General features: G+C 37.2%; 1 protein-coding gene across 4 annotated transcripts in view; it reads right to left on the reverse strand.

The window, feature by feature from the left end:
- Positions 1–1,157: 1,157 nt before the first annotated feature.
- The window catches only part of LOC121868786 (vacuolar protein sorting-associated protein 13D-like), a 226,289-nt gene continuing 210,074 nt past the window's right edge, over positions 1,158–17,372 (reverse strand). For all 4 annotated transcript variants that reach the window (XM_042369702.1, XM_042369700.1, XM_042369703.1 and 1 more), the window contains 6 exons: positions 12,263–12,462; positions 11,995–12,107; positions 8,085–8,222; positions 4,523–4,654; positions 1,889–2,069; positions 1,158–1,574 (listed from right to left, as the gene is read on the reverse strand). In XM_042369702.1, the coding sequence (XP_042225636.1) occupies positions 1,485–1,574; positions 1,889–2,069; positions 4,523–4,654; positions 8,085–8,222; positions 11,995–12,107; positions 12,263–12,462 (854 nt within the window). In that variant the 3' untranslated portion in view covers positions 1,158–1,484. The remainder of the gene's footprint in view (positions 1,575–1,888; positions 2,070–4,522; positions 4,655–8,084; positions 8,223–11,994; positions 12,108–12,262; positions 12,463–17,372) is intronic.

Here is a 17,372-nt window from a genome sequence, read left to right on the forward strand (position 1 = left end):
CAAGGTTCTAGAACCAATTAGATTCGTTATAGCATACCCCACTGTACTCAATTTTATAACTGGCATTTGAGGCGAACTAGTTATCTACAAGTAGCTGTCTGGAGTTTGAAGAATATATGATCATCATACCAGTCTCTACAATACAGTATACATGAAATGAAACAATATTTATGAATGATTATGGAGCATTCTAATTACAAAACAAAAGTAAAAATATCAAACCTTTATATAGATTTGGTAATAACCCTTCATCTGTCTTGAACACATCTCATTGGTTCTTACACACACATTAAATATTAATGACCAGATCAGACTTTGGGAATTGGACCTTGAAAGTGTCTCTTACATCCTGCATCTCAAAAGGTGGCGAGTAAGAAGAATAGTTCAAGTTAGAAGTAACATCCCATATTCTGGCCAAACACCATCCTTAAACGGGGGGATTAAAGTTAAATCATAAGAGTGAACTGCTATAAGTACGTACAAGTCTTGAACTTGATGCACTCCAAGTTGTTGGGAAAAGATATATTCCAGAGACATAATATAAGCAAATATATAAAAATATACAACAAAACATTTTACTTTCACTTAGTAAATTAAAAAAATTTTCAAAAAAAATGTTCATTCACAGTTTGTAGATCATATGCTGTATCCCATTAGATACATACAGTGGTTCCTCGATTAACGAACGGTTCAATTAACGAATTTCGGTTCACGAATTAGCTCTCATAAGGATTTTCAGTTCTATTAACGAACAAAACTTCGATTAACGAAAGCCTTAGGAGAAACACACTTTGTTGTGCTCATCAGCCGATCAGCTGATCGGCTAGTAATCGGTTCTATGTTTATATTTGTTTCCAGTGGAGTAAATATCAAGAAAGTTGTGTTCTTGAATATTTTTGCATTTTTTATATTAAAATTATTGGTCATTATAAATTTAGCCATCCAAGCTCTGTCTACATAAAGTTTTTCAACTAATATTTTGGCTCGATATATGTAACTTTATTAATTTATTTTTACTCATTTACATGCACACACTGTCCTCAGGGCAAAGATGTACTGTACATGTACTCAAAATAATGTTCTAAATGATTTCTAAGATTTTTGTCTAGTGCAAACTATAGCATGTTTATATTCAAAATGATCACTATCTTATAAGAATTCCAGCAATGTAAATTATATTCTCCCCAGTCACTTCTGTGACATTTAGGGGATTTTTTGGAGTGTTTCTGACTTTATGCATTTTTTGGCTTTACTTTGCATGTACTTTTTCTGTTAGTTGGAACCAAATACCCAATATCCCATTGAAATAATAGATTCAGTTAACAAAATTTTTGGTTAACAAACAACTCTGTGGAACGAATTGTGTTCGTTAATCGAGGGACCACTGTATATTTAAGCATACTATATAATAAATAATTGTTATATACTATCACAGCACTAAGAGAGTCTCTTATTATTAACATTGAAAATAAGTTTTCTAAACATTAGTCTTCAACATTCTCTTCCTCCTGAGTAAGCAGTGTTTGACGTAGTTCATCATGCAAATTTCTTGCATAGTTGATCTGCTGTGCCACCTACACAATATAAAAAAACATATTTTTGATTAATTAAAAAAATTTATAAAAAATAAAAAAATTCATTAGGTGAATTTCGTATTACAAACAGATAAATATATGGGAAAATAGGGTTTGGTTCCCAAATGACAAAAATACTCAAATATCATACCCCAGGAAATCTTATGATGCACTCAAAAGGTTAATACAGTATTGTATAAAATATTCTGCAATGGTATAACAATTCAACAACAAGACCCCCCCAAATCTATTGTAAGTATGTACTATATCTGAAGATATATTTCATTATTTAAAGTGGACTGGTCAATACTCACCCGGCATGCAATACTTCTAGAATCACAACGAACTTTAGGTCTTTTGTAAGCCAGATCTGAGGGTCGAGAGATACCAAGTACCTCTGATTTGTCTGCTTTTAAGCTCAATTCAATATAGTGCTTTTGGTCTGCTGCTGGTTCCTCAGCTTGAAGTACTACTGGCTTGCACTGGTACAAATCTCTGCAAATGATTTATAATTTTATGAAAACATTTAACACCTAATATTAGTTTAATTAATCAAAAACTAATTTTATTACTAAGAACTTGTTCAAATGTCCTGCAAAACTAACTCATCCATTTTTTTAGAATCATGAAAATATATTGTAATTTAATTCAAGATAACTTTCATTCAAATGCAGTTAGAATTATCAACACTATACCTGGGGCATTGGTACCAATTTTAAATAAAAAAATTTTTTATTCCTATAAAAGGATTGAATCAAATACAGTCAGTTCGCCTGTAATGCACTAGTTGCATTCCTGAAAAAGACAGTGTTATAGAAAAACTGCATTGTCGTAACCTCTAATTCTATGGGATTAAGGGGTTAGAGGGTAGTAGGTTCGAGAACACAAGCATCAATAACAAATCTGCTTTACAATTTGTTAAATTAGCTAAACAGCTACTCCTCGACTTACAACATACTCGACCTATGACCAGCCGGACATACGACTGCCTCAGTCATACCAAAATTTTGTCAAATTACGTATTTTCGAGTGCCAACGTTAGTGATTGAGCTGTGTACTGACAAAATTTTTGTTTGTAATTCCCTTTAAAATGGCTGGCAAGCTTAAAAGTGAGAGTTTTGTGGTGCTGAGAAGAAAAAGAGACACCCATTTTAGATTTTCTATGTATTATTTAAGCATTTTCAACTTATGACCTGGATTTGGGTCGGGGAGGAGCTGTAACTAGTTTTTTTTATCATAACTGTGTTTTTGTTTGATATTATCATTCATTATTAGAATAAAAACATGAAAAGGGGGAAAAATGTTTGTTACAGCGTGTTAGTCTACATTGTTAAGCGATACAAAATGGAGCTGTGAAGGAGGGTGCAGAACAAAAAAGATTAAATAATACAAAATGGAATATGACTCGCTTAAATGCTTTTAATGCTAAAGCTTTTTTAAATAAACTAAATTTAACCCTAAGAAATGTCAATAAGCTTATAAAAATGTTTTAACATTCACCACAAGAAGAAAAGATAGTTGTTTGAGATGAATTGTGTAGGAGCTGGAGTCAGTCTGATGACAGAGGTGAGGGTTCATACCACTTTATCATATCTAGTTTTTGTTCAAGAGTAATAGCATTTCATCGTTTTACTTCACTCCCACTACCATCACTAACTGAATACTTCACACCCTTGCCACTCATTGTAATTAAAAGCAATAAGTTGATACAGTACAGTACTTGTACTAAAATAAAGCACAGACCATAATAACACATCATCTGATGCATATGGATGATAAACAAAGAATGCGGCGGTGGCAAATCCTGCCTTGTGTGATGCTACACTGATGCCACTTCATAACCACTTATTTCTACTTGAGTGACATAGTTCTGTTTATTTAATCGCATTAAATCCAAATCGCATCTGTCGCGTATAAAATGTGTTTATAATACATTCATCTCTTTATAATCAAACCACTCTACGAAAACATGCATTATAGGAGAACTTACAGTAGCTCTGTATCATTTTATAAATAGCAAATGACTGGATCTCAGAAGTGTACTTACTACAAATGACAAAAAAACAGTTTTTAGGGAGATTTTTTTTTTCTAACTTGGGTATTGCCCTCATCAAAGTAGCCTCTCCAATATAAAATAAATAAAATTACCAGTTTCAATTTAAAAAAAGACCAAAGGAAGTTGGAAAGTGCTTTTACACACGTGTCACATCAAGTCAATACAGTGCTGTTTTAATCATGCTTTGCCAAGTTCTTGATTGTGACAACCTCAAATATTTGCCCAAATTAGATAGAAGAGCAAGTAAACTACTAATCCTAATACCCTACTTCACTGGATTTGCAGGTCAAAGAGTACACTGATTTTGGAAATGAATTACCTTGTGTGGAATTTAAACTAAGGCTGCTCAAATCCTTGGAAATCTTAATAAAATTATAAAAAAAAGTGTGGAGTTTTCCCGTACAAAGCAAAATTTCATTTCAGCCAATTAAAAATTATCTTCAAGAGATCATTATCAAAGCTTCCCTATTATATTGGACCTACAGAGTTTCTAAGGCAAATATATGCCTCCTAGAAATTCACAAAATATACTCAGGTGGAGAGGGAATACAGTATATTCTTAATAAAAGGTACAACAGAGCTTAGAAAACTGTTGTAGACTCAGGACACATTTTACTCAGAAAAATATGTATGGGAAACAGACATTCCCCTCCATATAAAATGTCACAACTTGACTGACTTTTTAACCCCTAAATTGATACCATAATATTACTTGAGTGAAGGTTTAAACAATTTATGAGCTTTGGTGAAAATAAATTTAACAAAACTCAAATTAATGTGCAGAAACCACCATGATGGATAGATGGGGTAAATCCATAAATCTGCTCCACATTCATTGGCATTATATATTTGTCTAAATTATAAATAGTCATGGCAATATTGGATGACTTACTTATAAAATACAGTGAGTACAGATGTAGGTGGAAGGGAAGACTCAATCTGACTAAATATTCGCACTTGTTCACTGGAGATAAGTACTCGTAGATCTTCCTCTCCTTCCCGTAAAACTTCATATCCCAAGAAGCTGTTGGTAACACAATTTATTTTAATATGTACATAACGAGAAATGCATCATTATTATTAACATTAAGTAAGCAATTACCTTTTCTGTACATACTGGTATAATGGTACTGTACACTCGCACCAAAAAGTATCGGTGCAGGGTGAGATCGACGAGTTCCGAAACAATACGTATACACTGTGATATGTCGGGAAGGTTGGTAAGTGTATCCTCATAACCCCCCCTTCCACTAGGTGTTGCCATATGGTTGACAATCAGGGCTGCCAACATACGGCTGGAACAACTCGCCTTTCCCAATACCTATCGTCACTGGTCTCAAAATGTTCACACTACAGTATGCACCGATACTTTTTGTTGCGAGTGTATGTGTGTGTGTGTGTGTGTGTGTGTGTGTGCAGAAAAGATTGACAAGTGCACCCACTGCCATAGATCTAAACATAGAAAGTGCAGGTGGAGGGTATATTAATAAGTGGTGATATGAGCTAAATGCAGTACTACAGCACTCATTCCTTATAATGGAATTCCTTTTAGTGGAACAAATTTGTGCCAGCATTTGCTTCTCCATCTAGTGGAGCCTTCTGCTAAATGGAGAGAGTTTCTGGTAGCACACAAGTGGGCTTGCATCGTTTGATCATTGCAGATTATGATTGCCCCAGATCTGGATAGTGAGACATTCTGGGAATACAGGCAGTACCCGACTTATGACAGGGATATGCTCCGGGACCCTGATCGTAAGTAGATTTGTTTGAAAGTCAGAACAGTGTTAATTCCATAGTTTAGGTTAGGTTAAAGCACAACCCTGTTCATACAAAACAACAATAATATCTTGTACATAACAAATGTTAAACAGCATAGAATAATGAAAATACAGTAATGTAAAAAAGGGGATTTTAATTACGTACCAATTTTTTTGATGAATATATTGGGATCCCGTTCGTAAGTGCGGATGATCGTTACTCAGGGACTGCCTGTTTGTGCCATTTTTGGAATAGATGAAATGGAAGTACTGTAGCTCTTATATAATCTAAAACTTATTCTTTGAATGAAAACTTATTTGACAAGGATTTTTATGATGATGCCTCTGATATCACTGAGTGACAGTGATAATATAATTATTGAACACATTGAGTGACGATGGTGTTAGTAGTACCTGTATATCAGAACTTGTAATATACACAGGTAAATCAACGTAAAAAAATTTCACCTCTGGGTGCCGGGTTCAAACCCAGGCCACCACAGTTGGTAGTCAGGCAGCTTATTCACTGGACCATCTTGGGCTTAAAAGCTCCCTTACTTTAACTACTCACTGTAGCTCAAGGTTCCCTGCCCACCACTGTGAGCCTCGAAGGCCTTTAATTAAATTCCCGACACAACGGTGTTGTCAATATCCAGTGTGTCACTGGTTGCACCAGTGAGTGAAATAAGTGTATTAGCCTTTATTCACAGCATCTGTTCTAATTGTGTTAGAAAGATGAATTTCACCATAATGATCCTGAATAAATTCTCTACAAGGCTATTCCAATAAAAGCTACTTAAACAAAATATTTCAACATGATATAATGATGGAGACCATTCTTTTATGAAAAAAATGTTAGAAATGTTAATACCGGAGTCTATAAAATCAGTTCTAATTAAATTTGAAACACCATTTTTTTAACCCATATAATCCCAAATAGTTTTTCTAAAAGATTGGTTAAAAAAAAGTATAAACAAAATAATATAATAAATAAATAAATCTATTAGTTATGGGTGTGTGAGGCATGGAATGGAGCCGTGTGTCAAAGCCAAGATGATGGAATTTTCCATCCTGCACTGGGAAAAGTTTTCCACTATTCTAAATGACGTATCTCAAACGAAGATGTATTTATTTACTTTAGCAAACACCTCTGCACATGTAAAAATATTGTAAATAAACAAAATATATACCATTATGTACTGTACTGTATATACTGTACTCACCAGCAGATGCTGTCATTTTGAGTGTACAGTAGGTATACTGCCCACTCTGCTGATAGTAATACGCAGCTGTAATAACTTTTTACATCTTAACACTTGCGATGGAAACAGAGTAGGGGATAAGTGGGACTCATGTTACTGACCTGACCTGATGCAATGTCAGGTCACTCATTGTATATAAACTCTTCCCTCATTTGCAGTGGTAGGGTGGAGGATTAGTGGTTTCATATTATTGACCTTCTGATGCAATATCAGATCACCCATTTTCGGTTTGGGGGATTAGTGGGTCTCGTGACCAGAAGATGTCTTGAATAAAGATGAAAGCGAAGGTGCTCCAGTGTTTCCCATTTATCGAATGTACAGTGCAGTATAAGTAACTGTAATCACTTTTTTTGCCATAATACTGCTTTAACACTGTATTCTTGACTGATTGTGTCCTGGTACAGTAATGTACAGTACTGCACAACACAAATTGTATGCAAACAACAGCAGCTAGTGAGGGAACAACCTTCTACAATGGCAGCAGAATATGAACTAAGCTATCCAAGCAGCTAGGCCACCCAAGAGCTTGTCCAGCAATTCATACCTTTGAAATATCTCTGGGATTTAGTGAATATAACAAATAACTTGTTGACGAAGAGAGGCGTCGACTGGTATGTTGTTGTGACGGAGGTGGCCAACCTGTGGTTGGTTTCAGCTGTAGCAAAGTGCAACGTACAGATTTTCATCGCTGGCACTGATAAGTCCAGACCTTGGAGCTAGTCTGGCCAGGTGGCCCAGGGTTATGGCCAGAGCTATGGCCAGCCAAGCTGCCGGTAACTATAAGTACTAAGTCAGCAATACTTCCAATGGGGATGCAGTGCCCTCAGAGATGTAACCGTATGTTTAGTAGTAATGAAGTAATGTGAGATGAGACTTCGTACAGAGAGGTTGCGCCGACATGCCACTCACCATGAGTCCTCACCAACATTCACTGTGAAACTTGTGGACTCTGGCGAATTAACCCTTAAAAGTTTCTAAGTGCATTGACCAAGGAGGTAAGCTTAAGTGTATTTAATAGTGAAACCTTTCACAATAACTAGCCATCTCCTTTGATATGAATGGAGTTTATTTTGTTAATAAATGTAAATAGTGTAATTTGATATTTACATTATCCTGTGATAACTTTACACCACTTATGAGTAAAAATATACACAGTGAATATATAAATATTGGAAGCATAATGTGTTGTCTAATGGTAGACCCTGCTGCCATATGGCATCACAAAAATTGTGACCAAGTCCCGCATCACAAAAATTGCGACCAAGTCCCAGGTTGCTGATTTGATAATTAAGAGGATATAACCTCCTGATTGGGTTTTTTGAGATTAACTAGAGATAAACAATAAATTTAAAAACCCAACATCTCTAACCTGGAACCGCTCTGCATCAATTATTCCGGCCAACAGAGAGATTACCGCAATTAATATGGCACTTACATTTCATTTCCATTATGATCAAAGGAAAGCAAAAGTTCTTGTCCAACTGCCTGACTTCCAGAATATCTTGGGATCATTCCATTCAGTCCAAGAACAAGTCTTGGTTTACGGGTGCGTGAAGGCATCTTCTGAAAGGGACTGAAAAAAAAAACAAATGAAATAACCGAGAGCTTTGCTCCTATGCATGGTGATATGATCTTATGATAACAAGTCTCATGCATTTTACAATGACTCAAGTCAGGCATATTTATTAAGGCAAAAACAGGAAATAGAGGCTTACCAAGCTTTAACACTTACCTGGGATAGGAAATATTAACACTAAAATGGTCACTGATGTAAATTATGTCATCCCTTGTCATATGCTAACTGGTCACTGACGTTGTTTACATCACCTTATGCAAAGGTCCCATAGGCCTTGCTAAGGGCTCCTATGGGTTGAGATCTGTAGAATAACTCATCTGGAAGTATTTGGCAACTCGTGCTTATAAATGGATGTGCAGGATCTGGCTCATACCCTTCCAACTGACCTTCAGTTTGACCGCGTTATCAGGAGTGATGGTATGGCCTCGCATCGCCCCAGGCCCCTTTCAAATGAGGAGATACAGGCCTAGTTGGACAATATTGTGAACACTGAGATCAATCCAGGGAGTAATTTGAGTTTTGAAGACAAAGTGGATGACCCAGACTACATAACAAGCCAAGTGAGTGAAGAGGAGACACGTGTTGCCCTCTTGCCACCCCCTGCAATACTCATCTCTCACTCTACTTCTCTACAGCCTGTTTCCTCTCATTGAGCTGATGTTGATTTTAAAGACTTCAGGGGGGATTGACTGTCTCCTCCAAGATGTCAGGGCATCATAGGCCCCAGGAAGAGACAAAAGAGTGAGCCGACGTTGAGCGTGGTTCCTCATCAAGTCCACCATCCCCCTCTCATCATTTCCCGCATCTCTGCTCTTCTCTAATGACCAGTAACCAATCTTGCCTGTGTCCACCACCATTCTCTCCCTTTCTGCTGCTGGCCCTGCCTGCCATTCTTGCCGCCGCAGAAGGACTGCTTGTCAGGTTTTGCATTGTGGGTGCCATGGTATATCCTCACTCCTACAGACGACACTAGGGATGATGATGATACTGTTGGAGGAGACGATGAAACATAAAAGGACGACAAAAGATGGGAATGAGAGGACATGGAGGAAAACTATGTCCCTGACCAGCATCCATTCCAGTTGGTGATGTCAGGCATCCAAGAACCATCCTTAACAGCAGACAGCAAAGTAGGCTTGGGCTTAGTTCGGGCGTTGGAGCCTGGAGGATGAACCAGGAGTGTACCATGACAAGCGCCTCCTCCAGTCCCCCTGTTGAGAGGGGGATGACTTGTGTGGGGCTGGGTCTTTCTGTCTCACCCCATGGTTGAAAGATGTGTCTGTGACTCAGATGTAGACTCAGCCAATGGACCCACACCAGAGTTAACCACTGGAGATGGCTCCCCACATGAAAAATCCATAGAGGTGACCCCTGGAATCCCAGCTGCCAGTTAAGTATCCGGAAGGGATCAGCCGACATCTTTGGGGAGGAGATGCCAGCCTGAGCTGACATCTGTTGGACTCTTGGAGTGTCTGGGACTCAGAATTGGGTTCTGAAGTTGGTATATGGGCCTCGCTTCCTTTGCAACAGTTGGGTGATTCCACCATTGAGACTTCGGCCGAAGGATCGTCCACCTCCAGAGACCCTGAGGACCCTCGATAGAATTTTGCTGAAACTTTAGCTGTACCAGGACGGCGGGTGGGGGAAAGACGAGGAGCAGACAGACCTCAGCCACTACAAGAGAAGTATAAGGAGTGACGATTGGTGGCATAGTCATGGGTGGGAGCTGAATTTGACACAGGTACAGATGATTCTCAGGTCGATGTCACAAACAGTTCACCAAGTTTTGCGTCTGGACAGAAACTGTGCATAGGAGTCCCCATGACTTGAGATTGATTTCAGTGCCGCAGTTATGGCTTCAGAGAAGTTCACTTTGTCTCTCATGTGGATATGGAGGATCTCTCACTACAGTGAAAACAGCAAACCGGACCTGGTCATTTTTTACCTTCATGGGCCTTATCTCCACAGTTAACACATACGAGTACTGCAGGAACACCCTGCTGTAACTTATGACAAGTGCAGCTGACATGGGCATACATCTGACAATGGAAGCATCGTCTATGGTTTGGGATGTATGGTTTCACCTTAAGGGAGATTCAGGAATCCTTGATAAGAGGTTAGAAGTTCAAAGCAGTCAAATATTAATAACAGAGTTGGTGTAGGGTTAAGAAAACCATTTTCTTTCTTGCATTAACTGTCTATTTTCACCACCGTTTGGACTCGAAATTCCTCTAGAAGCTTCTCCTCTAAGTATTGAAGCAGCTCTTTAAAGAACACTGGTTGAAGGTAGCATGCGGAATATAGGAGACTGGGGCACACGGTACCTCAGACAAGGTATGAAGTCGAGCACTCTCCTCAGGAAGAGACTTCTACTAGGAGGCTACATACCATCTTGCTGAGTGGATATTTTGGGTTCTCTTTCACAAATTGATACAAATGACATGTGGACATCAAAAATGTCCAGGTCCATTACAGGCTGGCCTTCCACGGTACGGATCAATAGATATTTGGCAAAATCCACCTGTTTGAACACACCTGGTAAGATCTAACGGGCAGAAGCGCCATAGAGAGTGCCAGGGCCAGTGGGCTCTTATACTTGGGTATTTGTCAGGACCCAGAGCCATTTTTTTTAACCTTATAGGGCTGTAATGTTGCAACTGACGATCCAGAGGAGGGTCCAGGGATGGGTGCAGGGTTGTCAGGGGGATAATCTGGCCGGCTAATGGAGTTTGTTTCTTCCATAAAAAACACAAAATAACTTCACTTCCCTACCCCCTCCTACAGAGTCCAACAAGGGTAGGTGAATGCCAGAGATAAGACCCTGGTAACACCAGGGGCAGTGGGGAAGTAAACCAGCCAATTGACTTCATCGGGCCCAACCAAGCTGCCCGTCTAGCTGGAATAGGGGACCTTAGAGGTGTGTTACTAGCTGCAGGGTGCAGTGCACAGCGCCGCTCAACCTTCAGGACTCCCGTCTCAGAGCATTATGGGTCGCCACGCATGGTAAACACATGGGAGAGTATTTCAGCCCCAGCAGGATAGGAGCCATTTTGTCTGGACCCTCCTGGTGGTCCACTCAGGTTGGGAAACCTTTCCCCTCCCTTCGAGGAGGGACATAAAGCAAAAAACTGTATCAATCTATCTCTTTTGGTTTTGTTGTCATAAACATTTAAAACTGGAAAAGGACTTTATGAACACCCTGTACTTACTAATTAATAGCTAAAATAGTCTTTGTAGAAGGGAAAATATTTCTTAACATATATGTTAAAAGGCTTCAAAATGCAGATGTAAGTGTCCTGCAAATGCAGCTGTGAACGGTTAATATTAAAAGAAATTTCATGAAAATTTAGAGACATCACTAGTATTTAAAGTCAAAAATTAAAACTGTTTTAGCAAATAAATGCCTTTACATAAATTTTAGAATAATATTATTTTCTAAAAAAATAATCTAAAATAACATCTCAGCACATTTCAATTCAATGAACAACAAATCTACCATATTTCAGGAGAATTCACTTAAAACTAGAGATGATTCGACTAATTATATTGTTTACCCTATTGTAAATTGGTTGAAGAAACAAAACAGTGTAACTCACTGTAGTACCCTAACATTTACTGGGAAGACCATAATCATATAAAGCAAGTAATTGTAATTAAGAGAAACAGGAATAGACTGAAGAATATGACACTATAGTGTAGTTGGTATTACATTTACAAATATCACTAATATCTTTGTATGTCTAAAGAAAATATACAGTACAGTACTAACTTTTTGCTTGTGTCACGAACTGCCAGAGATGTGCTGCTTGCCAAATCCAATAATCCAATGGCTGGCTTTGTAACAGTACCCACCATTCCCTTAGCAAAGCCTGATATGAAGCCCTGCAAAGTGTCAATTTTTAATATACAGTACTGTATTACATTCCACCTTTATTTAAATTCTAAAATAAGAAAAATTTTATTTGTAAAACCTGAACAGTAATACACCCCAATTATGAAGCATTACATGGAGGTGACAGAGAGGGGCTACAACTTACAGTAAGTCCTTCTTGTGTTGCTCCAGTGTATGTTTGTGATACAATACTGGTAAGTCCACCATACAGTCCTAGCCCAAGCCCTCGCAAACCTGCTACAATATGGTCAGACCCATTTGCTGCTTGCAGGGTACGTAATCTCTGCCGGTGTTCCTCGTGTTTCTCATCCATTGTGACGTGGCCAACAGCATCCGACAATGATCCTATAATGTTTCATGTGAATTAAATCTTAAGTCAGCTTTATATGATTAACATTCAAAACAAAAGTAAAGGCTAGAAGGAATGCAGTATCCATGATGAAAGTACACTGTAAATGAGGAAAAGATGCAGAAAGTTCCAAAAGTAATTTTGTTGTGATTTCACAATACTGAAGAAGCAAATGAAACTGCAGAGGGGATATTATGTTTACAACCACTACTAGTAGAGAAAGATTATGTGGTTATGATGTGATTTCACATTATCAAGAAGTAAAATTGAGGGAAGAACAACTGATCACCAGAAGGATAACCGCCAAACCACCTTAATGTTAACCTAATGTGACCTTACTTAACCTAACCTAACCCCTCCACTAGCAAGTGAAATTAGCTGGTGGGTGATTCTTCAAGTGATCCCGAACAACCAGTACAGTAAAACCGGATAAATATACTGAATGTACAGTATTGTACAAACACAAGAGTAACAAGCTGCAGACCAGTGCATTTAGACACTTATTTAATCTTTACGTCATCAGGTTTAATGATGAAATATTAAGGTGCACATACATAATTCAAACTAATATACTATTGGTTGGATATTACAAAATCAAGCAATTGTCATACTAAGGATTTCATAATATGATTACAGTTCTTTACTGTTGCACAGCATCCATGATGATACATAATGTATTAGATCTGTAATAAAAATGCTCCTGAAATAATTTACAACATAAATTTGACCTTAAACAAATAAACTTTTACATCCTAGATGGAACCACCCCATTCAGCAGTGGAGCAACAAATATATCCTTGAAGAAATCCTCTGAAAATGAAACAAATATTAAACCGTACACTACGGTGTTATCTGTAGTACAGGTTGTTATGCAGCTAGGACCAAAGAAGTAAGCTACATGCCCATTTCATGGAGACTTTAGAATTAATATTCACATAATATATACAATACAAACAAGTATCCCTCAAGATGTGAATGGGTTAAGCCTTCCCCTTCCCCTCCCCAAAAAAATATTAAAATAAAAAAATAAATACAGTGGTCCCTCGATTAACGAGCACAATCCGTTCCAGAAGGTTGCTCATTAACCGAAACCATCGTTTCAATGGATTTTTGGGTAATTGGTTCCAGCTCACCGAAAATTGCCTAAATTCAACAAAAAAGGTAGAAAAGTACACTTACTTTGAGGTGTGTATGTAGAAGGCTCCTGGATGATGATGATGATGATGATAGGAATTAGAATGGGGGTGAAGGAGAAGGGAGAAGAGAAGGCATTGAGGTGGAAGAGAAGTCACCCCATGGTGCCATTTTACCCATAAAATTTTAGTTCTCTTGGTGTAATTCAAGATTATTTTCTTTAAATCAACACTGCACTGCATTATATATTGTCAATATGTAAAATAAATTTCAAAATGACCAATAATTTGCTTGGAAACACAGAAAAAAAGCATTTAGTTGAAGAGAGTCTCAAGCAAGCTGTTACCTCCACTGAAAAGACAGACACTGGCGCCTGTTTCCTGTGTTGACAGGCTGGATGGCGTGCATAAAACTAGTTTCCTTACCTTCAGTTACGTTCAATAATTGTTAAAATGACTAAAAAATTTAATATTAAACTTTAAAAATTATTGAATAGTATAAACTTCTTGATATTTAATAAAATAGTAAGGAATTTAAGCCCTAGAACCGATTACTGTATTGGCGGACTAATACTACAGCTGGTGGACCGCCAAATGCAAGCGAAAACATGTCGAGGTCGGCTCGTAAGAAACGCGTTAATCGAGGGATTGCTCGTTAACCGAAATCTCGTTAACCGAGGCGCTCGTTAACCGAGGGACCACTCTAAATAAAATTGTTAGGTGAATTTTCAGGACCCTAATTCGTATAAGTGTGGAAAGCTTTCATAACATGAAACGGTGGTTCAATTTAGGAAATTCACAAAAGTGAATTTCCATATCACAAACGTTCGTATCTCGAGGAATATCTGTACAGTACTGTATACGGTATACAAATTCTGTTTCTAAGTTTCTCCCAAAGATAATATTCAAAATTAATTCTAGTTACAAAAATCAAAATTAATACATTGTTGACTAATGTTTAAGTAAAATGGGAACCTTCTTCTACTGTCCATTTTAGATTTTTGAATCTTAATAAAATTTTAATTTACAATACATACTGTACATGTTTTCTTCTGAGGAAAACATTCTCGATAATTATTCAGTGATATGTCAAGAGAATGCAGGATATCTAAGGATTTAATTTCCAGATATTTAGCAATTTATACAAACTATACTTACAGCAACAGTACAACTATTATACCATCAACATGTACTTCACTCGTTACCACAATAACACTCTAAAAGTGCATGTGGATCCAGTGTCCTGACTGGCTCAAAAAATAAATATAAAAAATAAATAAAAAGCCTTCTTGGTGGGGTTGGCAGTGAACTAAGTACAATTATACAAATAAGAATTTACAAATATGCTTACTTGCTAAAAATTCATCAACTTCACATGAATAACTATTGTCAATATAACAGATATACTACTGTAATAAGTTTCTCAATCAAGTTAAGCCTAGACTTTAATTGGAGACATTTTAAATGGTTGTCTAATATTCTTCCATTTTCAAGATAATCCAAAATATGTATTTAATTAAAAATACAGTAATTTACATTAATTCTAACAATATGAAGGTTTAAAGGCAAAACTTCTAATGTATATGTCAAGCTCCTAGTTCAACTATCAGTAACGAGGTGACGGGTAGCAATTCAGCAAAAGCCTCTTGAGAAAGGTAAGCTGACACATCAAAAGCAGTGGCAAACAAGAGGGCACAAGTGATGCACTGTACATAATGTCTTTTTTACAAAATTTATGGATACAACTTTTCTTATAAATCTTCTGCACACAGAGAAATATTGATTTTTTTTATGTTTTTTACCTAATGATAATTTTCTTAACCTTTTTTTTTTGTCACATAAGGATTGTGCCTGCATGTAGCAAGTTTATCTACCCAAAATTACAAGTTAAAAAAATAGCCATAACAAAGCTCTCCCACTCAGCCTGCTAACTCTCGCTGGCACAAAGAAATGTTTATGATTTTTTTTTTTACATTCTGCATATAGCATTTTGTATACAGGTAACTGAGTAAAAAATATGAAGGGAGTTAACTTTATGTACCCGAGAATTACGATTTGAATACTAACCATAATGTAGCTTACAGCTTGGCCTAGTACCAAGAGGGCTAGGGAGATGTGATTACAGTGACGAGTCTAACTTGGCAACAATGCCACCAGTCTTGTTAGGTGTAACACTTAAATAAGCATACCACCACCCTCAGCTGTGAATTCAAACAAATGGACTAAATGGAGGGAACAATCACCTTGAGGAAGGGCAGTCATGGCTCACCACAAAGGGTGGTGAATGGTGGAATGAAAGACAAGGGCTGGGGGAGATGAGGGAGAGAGGGGGGGTTTGAAATTATCATTGAGCAAGAATACGTTTCTGCCCGTCTCTCCAAGATGGCTGCCCGAGTTGACTCCCAGAGGTGTGATTTAAATTTTTGTTGGGACACAAATTCTGATAAGCTGGGGAAGCTTTTAGTAATTGAAAAAAAGGTGAAGTTTAGGAAATTTGTACAGTACAGGTTGTACCTCTCTAGTCCGGCATTCTGTGGTCCGGAAACTCCCGTGGTCCGGAACGATTTTAGTTTGTCCAATAGGTAGATAGGCAGTTTTTTTTTTTTACTTATCTGAATTATTATTATTATTACAGGAGTATTAAATTTTTGCCCCTCAGGCCCCAATGTGGGTCAGTGACCTATGCCCGGGTGGGCTAATCCCCTTAAAAAAAAAAAAAGCCGCGGGAAATTAAGGTTTGTTTACATCCGGCAGTTCGGCTGCTCTCTCTCTCTCTGCTTGTCTATACAGAGTACAACATTTAACCCTTCAATATATATGAGCAGTAAATAAGTGTTGCTTTCATATTCTTATGTAGAGTAATGACGATATATTTTCACATGTGCGCACTTACATACGAGCAGTCTCACTTTTTTTTTTACCATTAATGGTTAGCTACTTATATTGTTCCATTTATTAACATTAAATAACATTACAGGTACTTCAAGCAACCATATTCATTTTTTACATTAATTTTACTACAGCTAAACTCAGGGTCTTATTTTCTTCAGTTTTATATGTAGAACCAATCAGTCACTGGTTTTGTAAGCTTTAACATAAACAATGCCGGCAGCCGTCTCGTCTCCTCTAATATTCCAAGTATTATTAATAAATTGTATTGTTAATTTTGCACACACGTACATTGATTCAATAAAATCAAATTCAGAAACATTAATTAAAATATATATGAACAGTAAATAAGTGTTGCTTTCATATTCTTATGTAAAGTAATGACGATATGTTTTCACGTGTGCGCATGCGCACTTACATATGCGATCTCTCTTTTTCTTTACCATTATCGTTAGCTACTTCTATTGTTCCATTTATTAACATTAAATAACATTACTTAAAACAACCATATTAATTTTACTACAGCTACAACCAAGGTCTTATTTTCTTCAGTTTTATATGTAGAACCAGTCAGTCACTGGTTTTGTAATCAACGAAAACAATGCTGTGTCATTTCCTCGTGTGTTTTAATATTCTACGTATTATTAATGAATTCTATTGCTCATTTTGCACACATAAACATTAATTCAATAAAAAAGACATTCAGTAATAAACAACAATGAATCTTTTGTACATAAGAGAAATGACGCTGTTTACACGATTATGCACGTCGTCTGCACGTTGGCGGGCCGTTCAAACCCGTCGAAATTCAAGTTTCCGCCGTCAAAATTTTTATTTATTTATTTTTTTGTGTTCCAATAAAATACGTTAAGAATTAAAAACTC

This window comes from Homarus americanus, unplaced genomic scaffold, assembly GCF_018991925.1.
Source record: "Homarus americanus isolate GMGI-L3 unplaced genomic scaffold, GMGI_Hamer_2.0 scaffold30535, whole genome shotgun sequence".
NCBI classification, from domain to species: Eukaryota; Metazoa; Arthropoda; class Malacostraca; order Decapoda; family Nephropidae; genus Homarus; species Homarus americanus.